This window comes from Mustela nivalis (genome assembly GCF_964662115.1).
Source record: "Mustela nivalis genome assembly, chromosome: 20".
NCBI lineage: Eukaryota > Metazoa > Chordata > Mammalia > Carnivora > Mustelidae > Mustela > Mustela nivalis.
Window position 1 is genome coordinate 26,071,817 of NC_139039.1, and position 9,521 is coordinate 26,081,337.

Sequence of the window (9,521 nt, forward strand, 5' to 3'; positions counted from 1 at the left end):
CCATACTACTCTGGTGAATGGAAAAGTGTTCTCCTGTGAAGTATGTTCCTTTGTCCCCTCTCATACTGCATAATCCAAAACTTTTTTGCTTATTGCTTCAGAAAACAAATGCAGCAGGGTTCCCCCTCTTTGATTTTTATGTGTGTGTGTGTGTGTGTGTGTGTGTGTGCTTATTAAAGCCTGAACTTACAAGATTGGTATGGACTTCTTTTTTTTTTTTTTTTAAAGATTTTATTTATTTATTTGACAGATAGAGATCACAAGTAGGCAGACAGGCAGGCAGAGAGAGAGGAGAAAGCAGGCTCCCTTCCAAGGAGAGAGCCCGATGTGGGTCTCGATCCCAGGACCCTGGGATCATGACCTGAGCCAAAGGCAGAGGCTTAACCCACTGAGCCACCCAGGTGCCCCTGGTATGGACTTTTAACCTAATAAAAGATTTAGGGAAAAACATACTTCGGGGAGGTTCTTCCTAACACTCCGAAGAGAAACAGATTCCCTAGAATGGGAAGATTCTGTGAGTCAGATCTTCTGTCTCAGAGAAGGGAACCTTAGGGAGATTAGGAAATGAGGATGTGGACTTGAGTGGCCAACACAAAGCAAAATAAGCCATCAGAAACACTGTGCCCTAGAGAAGGCACAAAGCCAGGAGGTAGATTTGAAATCTAGCCAGCCCTTGATTTGGTGCTTGATTTGCACCACAGTGCAGTAATGGGCCCAGTGGAGGCAGGAACGTCTTTTCTCATTTCCATGAGCTGTTGGGTCCTTGAATCAGGCATTCAGCACCAGGAGTTCCTAGAGGTGTTCTCGAGGATCTAGATAGGGTAAGGGATCAGAGGGGACCTGTGCCCTGATCCTTCAGAAGAGCTGGTGTGAGGATCCTGGAGAAAAGAAAGACTATGTGGTGTGGACTGTCATCTTCCTGGAAGTCCTATAATGGAGAATGCTGGCTGACCCCTGGGGCTCTCATGAGTACCACAGAAATAAGGGACAGAGCCCTAACTTGAAGAGGCTTGGTGGATATGTGCATGGGACCTGGGTTATACAGAAGGATAAAATGAGACTGTGGACATTTCAGTGGGTTCAGCAAGAATAGAGGTCATCAACAAACAAGTAGGCTCCTTCCCTGCCGCTGAATATCCTGGTCCCATATTAGCACACCCCCCACCACGCCCAGCTCAAGCCTAAGACAAAGATGAAGGAAATCCCACACAACTGAGTTTTAGTTTCTACCACTTTGGAAGAACCTCAAATGGAAATTAAATGTGAGTCTCAAATGGAAATTCAATTTATAATACGGGAAAATAGCCTCAGGGGGCATAAGATCAGTGTCCTCACTGTGACACGCTTCCTCTCTATGGGATTCAGAAAAGATTAATACATTATGATCATCTCTTTCATCCCAAGCAAAGGACTGTTTCCAAAGAGGACAGATGGGCAACAAGAGAAGAAAGCATATTGTGTTTGCAAATTTCCTGTCAAAAGTTGCTTTTTTTTTTTTGGGAAAGTATCTGTGTTTGCAAGTTATGCTTTATGAGACAAATTGCCATCAAGGGCTGTAAATGAGTTATGAGAGTCATGATGGACATAGCCTTTGGATTAAAACTTCAAAAAACAAAAAAACAAGAGTATGAGAAAACCTTCTTACTGAGCAGTCCACTCTTGCCTACAGGTTGTACCCTGGGGACCCAGCTCCCAAATGTATTGTGCATGTCTGCAGGTCTAGATCATTTGAGCAACAGAAAGAATCTCATCTTTAACCAGAAGGCACTCTGAATGTTGCTTAGCCCTGTATTTTAGGAGAATCACTTGGCTGGTCTCTTCTCTCTGGGTATCCTGAAATATTTTGCCCCTTGTGGTCTAAAGGTATCTAAGTCAAGTCTGCCTCAGTGCTTCTCAAACTATTGTGCAGTGTCAGACTATTTAAACAAATATTTTTCCAATTCTTTGTGGATAAATATTGTCAAAGCATAATAAAAATCAATTAGCTAGAAAATGAATGGGGAAAAAAAAGATGCACCAAATAGAAATGTTTGGTTATCAGCCAATAACCATAAAGTTACTCTGTCAATTGCTATAGAAGTTTCTAAATACTTACTCTTATTCCCTGTATTTATCTTTTTTTTTTTTTTAAGATTTTTTATTTATTTGACAGAGATCACAGGTAGGCAGAGAGAGAGAGGAAGGGAAGCAGGTTCCCCGCTGAGCAGAGAGCCCGATGTGGGGCTCGATCCCAGGACCCTTGGACCATGACCTGGCCGAAGGCAGAGGCTTTAACCCACTGAGCCACCCAGGCGCCCCGACCTTGTACTTATCTTGTCATGGATTGGGAACAGGTGACCGATGGGACACATATTTGAGAAATGCTAGTCTAGCACAGAGAAGAAACACCTCTAATTTTAGAAGACTTTTACATGTTAACAGCTATGTTTTGAAAAATCATATGTTAATCTTTACTGAAGATCATAGCAATAAACTGTATTTTATACAAAGAATGCTGATGGTGGGTGATAAATAAATAGATACTAAATGATAATTATGAGCCAAAGGTATAATTAGCTGCTTATTGAGTGCTTATGTCCCCAACACCAATGGGAGATGTTTGCATATATTATCACTTTTAATGCTTACAGTATCTCTTTAACTCAGTATTATTATTAACGCCCATTTTAGGGATGAAAAGGCAAGGCTTAAAGACAAGGAAGGTGAATACTTAACTACTATTCTATTCTTGGTATTCTCAGAAAAATTATCAAGTGGGATTTGATCGAAGTCAATCAGACTTCAAACCCATGCTCTAAAAACTATCCTAATATAAATTAACTAGTATGATTTCAGAACTATCAAGATTTTATATCCACATTATGGGATTGGTTTTATGTACTTGGCACCTATCAAGTGTTATACATCTTAGCTACTATATTAGAAAAAAATATGAAAAGGTGTTCTTTAAATACATAGCAGAACATATAGTTATAGGTTCAAATATGGTTTTTGAGATTTTAAAATATAGCAAAGCAAAGAAGATAATTTAAAGTATAAAAAACGACTGCAGAAGACAGTAAAAATAAAATTGTTTTCTTGGGTTGAAGCAAATGCTAGACAATTAAGCAAATATGTGCACAACTAACTCAAGCTATTAGTATTTTTAATAAAGGTAATGGTCATAAGAGTGTAATAGAAAATAATAGTCATATGATAATAGTCTACGGAGCTCACTGTTCATCCCTGTGGAAATGCAAAGTCCCAGCAGAAAACATTACTAACTTTGGGGAAACTCTAAGACAACGAAACAGAAAGACCCAAGACAGCAATTATTCTTAAGGAAGGACATTTAAATCGCCTCTAGGTTTTTAGGCAATTACCCATGAAAGTTAATAAAATTGTTTTTTATTTTACATTTATTGTTTTATTTTTAAATTTTATATTTATTGTTTTATTTATTGCATACGTTGTCTTCAGTGGCACAGGACAAAGAGTTTATAGTCCAAATAAGACTTAATATGTGAACATGAATCATAGGGCTGGCCAGTAGGAATGGCCAAGAGCCGTACAGAAGGTGAGTCAGAAACAATTCATGATGTTACAATTATTCTGCAGGGTCTATAAAAATTAAAAATTAAAAGTCTGATCCCAGGGTGGCAAAAACATTCCTTCTAGGTACGATACCACAATCCGTGGTCGTACTATTGAAGGTAACCTTTATCTTCTGTCAGTTGTGATGAAAGATTCAAGTACTCTAATTTGTTCTCCCAAGTAATGGAACTAAAAGATGCCATTGATAAGAGTCAGATGATAACTGTCAATGAATTCTTTTTTTCTGTCCACCTTTCCTTCACCTGGAATGCATCCTTTCAGGAAACATGCTCTCAACTTTCATTTCTGTGCCAGGAAGCAGAGGGTAATCATGGCTCACATTTTTAAAGCCTTTCTCCATGCATTAGTCACTTAAGATACTATTGCAATTAATGTGGGGAACATCCCTATGAGGCAAGTACTATTCTCAGCTATATTACCAAGGAGGAGATCCTACAGTTTGGAGCACAGAGTACCGGGTCCAGAATTACACAGCTGGCAAATGGTTTGAGATTGGAATCCCAGTCTTCCGACTCCTGGGTGCCTGGGCGTCACTCCCACCGGGGCTGCTTCAAGAATGGATGAACGAAGAGATAAGCCCTTGCATCTGTGTTATCGCCAGCCAAGTTAACAAGCCCTGCTGGCAATTACTGCAATACTTCCCACACTAACATGACTCTGACAATGGCACTCAACAACTTGAAAATAAAAACAAAAACAAGGGCGCCTGGGTGGCTCAGTGGGTTAAGCCGCTGCCTTCGGCTCAGGTCATGATCTCAGGGTCCTGGGATTGAGGCCTGCATCGGGCTCTCTGCTCAGCAGGGAGCCTGCTTCCCTCTCTCTCTCTCTCTGCCTGCCTCTCTGTCTACTTGTGATCTCTCTCTGTCAAATAAATAAATAAAATCTTTAAAAAAACATAAAAACCAATGATAATGATATGTCAGTAGCAATAACTTATGAAAGATAGAAATCCTTTCTGACGATGGGAAGTTCACAATCTACCAATATTCAAAATTCATATACAGCTGTTATCTGTATAGCTGCCTCCCTATATATATATTGCTACTGTTAGCAATTCTTACATGTCCAGAACAAACAGAGTAAGACCTTTCACAAGGTGGTTACTGCGTAGTTCAGAAGCGGAAAAAGGCAGTGTGGTGTGTGGGTGAGACTGAATGAGTGTGAGTGAGGTACAAGGTGTAAAGCAAAGGCAGAAGGGCCTAGGGAAGTGAGGGTGAAGACAAAAAGTGTGGGATCACGTATCTGGGAGTGCGAGAGGGCGAGGAGAGGAAGGAAACTCGGTATCCTCTACCTCTGCTTTCGATGTGGCAGCCAGTGTGCCCCATGGAATGCCAAGGGCAAGCCTTTCTTCTGGCATTCATTTATTGAATCCATGGTTCAGAGATCAAAATTCATGCTGCTAGACAGCAGTGTAGTAAAAAAAAAAAAAAAAAAAAAGAAAGAAAAAAGACCCAGAATTGAAAGTTTGCATACCTTCCCACTCCAATTAATATCACTATTTTTAGTTTTAATAGAACAGTACAGAATCAGAATGTACAGCACATGGGTTTTATTCAAAGAAATAGAAACTGTGAATGAGGAGTTTGCTTTATAAGTGAGTGTCATGGTCTTGCCATTGGGTTCGTGTTTCCCAAAGGTTTATTTCCAGTTGTTTCCAAGTCTCCATACTCTCTCTACCTAATGCTTTTTTTTTCCTACTCCTGCATTAACCACCTCCACTGACTCATGTCCCTGGGGTTTAGAAAACCAAATACTCTATTTTAATATCTCTAATTAACTCTGTTTTAATCAAGCAGGCTAGTAATTCCTGGCAGCTATCTATAAAATAGCAGGTGAAGTTGTGTTAGTACAACATAAATCCATTATTGAATGATGAATGTTTATTCAATGTTATCGTCAACCTAGAAATCCAGGAGGGGAAAAAATATCCTTTAAGGAGCAAAAGGTCTGTATGTAATAAAGGAAAAAGCAGCTTAAAACTTTCTTCCTCTCTCCTTGTCCCTTGGTAAACTTTATAAATGAAAAAGGAATGAGGCATGAAGGGAGGGGGATATGAGGATTTGTGTATCTACAAAAGAAAAATGGTGCACTCCGAGGGCTGTCCAATGTCCCAGGAGAGTGTGAACACACCTAACCAGAAAGATTATGCACATATCTATGCATATTATTTCTCATAGCAGTTATCTAAAATTCAATGCCTGTACTTTCAGTAAAAATGGATACATTTACTAATGCAGAAGTCACTTCTGTATATAAGGCCAAATAGTGTCATTCAAAATGTGCCTATTAAAAATTTTTGGACAATAGAAACAGACTAAGATGCTTGAAAATTGAAACCAGCATCAGTTCTCTCCCAGGCCACGGTGAATGTCTGGGTGTCTGTTTGTATAAAGCACTAAGCCTAGAGTTTAAAGTCAGGGTGTTGAACTGTTTGCTCATAAAACATTAACTGCGCAAGGGTTCAGGGCCAGTAGCCAATAACAAAGGCCTAATTTCTCAGGATAGGTATTCTAACCACTTATCCAAATGCAATTGATTTTCCTTCGAGAAAAATCAGTTGATTAATGTATTTCTCACTATGTTGTTTTAAATAAAAAGAAACAACCTAATGTCATTTGTTTACCTTTGCCGAGAGGTGAATGTCAAGCAGTATTGTGAAAATGCATTTATTTAAATTGTGAAAGGGTTAGAATCCATTTTAATGCAAAAATTCTCCAGAACCTTTGGGGGATGGGGCTGGCAGAGGGGAGGAAGTGGTAGGGAAGAGCTTCGGGGCCAGCAGGACGGTCCTTCCTTAGATTATAATGTAGAAATTTCCATCTGTTAATGGGCCCCTCTGGTCCGCTTTTGACCATTTCACTATTCTTTTGCAGGATTCGGAAGGTTGAACATTTCTCTACCCACCTAAGGTTAGCTGTATGTTCTTCTCATTAAAAAAAATAAAATCGGGGTGCCTGGGTGGCTCGGGGAGTTAAAGCCTCTGCTTTCGGCTCAGGTCATGATCCCAGGGTCCTGGGATCGAGGCCGCATCGGGCTCTCCGTTCAGCAGGGAGCCTGCTTCCCACAGCCCAACGCTCGCCCCTCTACCTGCCTCTCTGCCTTATTGTGATCTCTGTCAAATAAATAAATAAAATCTTAAAAAAAATAAAATTCACCTTAATTCTAAACTGCATGTTTTTAGATGAATGTTTTCATCACTGCTGTCGATGGTGAGAGGGTCGTGTGTGTGTGTGTGTGTGTGTGTGTGTGTGTGTGTGTGTGTGTGTGTTGAGGACAGGGTTCCCCAGTCCCCAGTGAAATGTTCCCGTGAAGTCAGTCAGCGTTTCTGTAGTACCTCAGCGCACTATGACAATAACTCAGAAGCTCTAGGGTGTACGATCACAAGCGTCCTGAGCCTTACAAACCCCACGTGTGTCAGACGATGGTGTACATATGTAAGTTAATGAGATGTCACACAAAGAAAACCCATCCCATTGGGGATAAGGGTTGTGGCCGATCTTTGGAAAGCAGGGAAGCACGGTGTGTCTCACCGCGTCTCAAAATCGTAGCTGCCAACGAGTGTGCTCGGTGCGGCTGCACATCGAGCATAGTCTGCGCGAGAGAAAGGGGCCGGAGGAGGCTTCCTCTCCAAGTCCCTAAGGAAAGCAGGGTCTGACACGATCTGAACGAACGCTTCAGTAAGAAGAGAAGCCAAATTCCGTCCTTCCCTTCAAGCCCTGCTTGGCCTCCCTCTCTGCCGAGAAGCAGCAAAGTTGAGCAAAAGCACGTCGCCCCGTGTTTCCGAAAGGCGCAGGGAGGCGAGCGATAAGGACTCGGGGGAAGTGCAAGGGGGGGGGGGTGCCCCGTACCGCAGTGGAGGTGACAGCCAATAGCGCGGTTCTCTCCGCGGCGCGGGGCGAGGGGGCTGTGCCGGGGGAGCGGAGGCGTCCCAACCCCGACCGACAGGGACCCCGGCTGCTACTCACGCTTCTCCGCCGCCCTCCGAGTCGCTGTCCGAGGCCCACTCCTCGCCGATGTCCGGCAGGGTGAAGAACAGAGTCTTGGGGCCGGGCCCGGGCGGCATCCAGGCGCCGGGCTCTCGCTCGCCGGGGCCAGGCTGGCGGGCGTTCCGTGGGCTCGCGGCGGCACTGCGGCTGCCCGCGGCGCCCGGGATGGACGGCAGCGCCGCGCAGACCCCGCCCGCGCCCGCCGACGGCCGCGCCGAGGCCACCGCGTGCGCGGGGGGACCCGCCGCGCCGCAGCCGCTGCTGCCGGGGGCGGGGGGCAGGGGCTGCGCTCTGGCGGCGCCCGGGCTGCTGGGCAGCGAGAGGGTCGTCCCTGCCGCCTCCGCCGCGCGGCTCGCGCCCGAGACCCTGGGGTGAGAGGCGGCGAGCGCGGGCTGGAGCGAGGCGGGCGGCCCCCTGGAGGCGGAGGGGGAGTCGGGCGCCCGCGCTGGGAAGGGGAAGGGGGTCAGGGTCGCGGCCATGCTAGGCGAGGCGCCCGCGCTGGAGCCCGCCCGCCGTGCGCTGGCCGCGGCTCCCGAGGGGCTGGAGGCGGCGGCCGGCGAGGGGACCGCGGGGGGCGCCGTCGGGGTCTTGAAGATTTTGGCAAACAGAGACCCCAGGTCCAACACAGCGACCTTCATGTCCCAGCCTTGGAGATGCTGTCCCCGCTGCTGCCTGGACCTCCAGACCACAGGAAGCCGGGCTGCCGGGCTCCATCCACCGCCGCCCGCAGGGGTCGGAGCCGGGCTGTCCCGGGCTGGGGCGCGCGGCCTGCGGTCCGCGTCCCACGCCGAGCCTAGGGGGCCTCTGGCGCTCTCTCCCGGCCGAGGAGCCTCTCCCGGCGCTCAGCCCCGCTCGGCTTTCGACTGACCTTCCCCGACAGCCTGGTCCGCCCGCGGAGTGCTGAGACTGCGGGCGGCGGCCACCCTCTGTGGGGAGCAGCCCCTTCTCTGCCTAGTGCGTCGAGACCCCCCGAGGGCCAAAGGTCTGGGAGCCGATGGAGGCGACGTGCCGCAGCCGCCCAGCGCCCCCGCGGGCTGGAGGTTGATCTGGGCCTCCGCCCGCCAGAGATACCCCAACGGGCCCCCGGGACCGCGCAGGCGGTTGCTAAGCTAAACAAAAACCCTGCTTAGCTCATTGCTAATTGGGCCCCAGACTGCAGCCTGGGGCTGCGTCCACAGGGCTCACACTCGCTCCCGTCCTTGATTCGTGCCTTAAAGGAACACAGCAATTTCTCCATCACCCCGAGGAATATAAACCTGGCTCCAAAAGATCTTGTCGAAAGATTTGGCAAGACCAAAGGCGCTAGAGTCAGGAGGATGGCCAGATCTCTGATAGGAGGGAAGGTCCGTGCAAACGTGTTTTCAGGTGAGTGGGCTTGAAACAGCAGTGCCCACTCCTGCCGCCTCAGGGCCAAGTTCAAAGTGTGTCACTGAAGATGGCCTCGGGGAATAACAGCAGGATGCCTCACCCATGAACTCGGGAAGAAGATCGGGGCTCTAATAGTAAAACCCATATACAATGCATGTGTTCTAAACACCTATTGGAGTGAACCAAGAGATTTTATAACTAAAATGTCTGAGAACTCGAACTGTGATTCGACTGACCGGATACAAACTCAAAGGCAGATATGAAAGTTAAGAGTTCTTTAATAAGTGGACTAAATTGCATTTTGCTAAATCTGAAGAAATGTGTGCAAGGTGAAGTTAGGAGTGTAAATATATCTGCCAGGGGATGGCGTCAGTTTTGAACAAGATTTTTTAAAAAAAGATATTGACAGGGTTTGTCCATTAATTGATGTTTAATAGAGAGTTTCTGTTTTGAACTCAGAAGGTTTATTTTCTGATTTGAGGTGAGGAAAGGAGATGAATAAGGCTGGTAGTGAATAAATTAACTGATAGTCACTACTATATACATTAGTTTTTTGCAAGTTATCAAACTGGA

The 9,521-nt window shown here is 46.0% G+C and overlaps 1 protein-coding gene across 1 annotated transcript in view; it reads right to left on the minus strand.

The window, feature by feature from the left end:
• Nucleotides 1-8,781, minus strand: part of FAM149A (family with sequence similarity 149 member A) — a 61,189-nt gene extending 52,408 nt beyond the window's left edge. The window contains exon 1 of the mRNA XM_082715713.1: nucleotides 7,560-8,781. Within this exon, the coding sequence (XP_082571839.1) occupies nucleotides 7,560-8,218 (659 nt within the window). The 5' untranslated portion in view covers nucleotides 8,219-8,781. The remainder of the gene's footprint in view (nucleotides 1-7,559) is intronic.
• Between the last annotated feature and the right edge of the window lie 740 nt (nucleotides 8,782-9,521).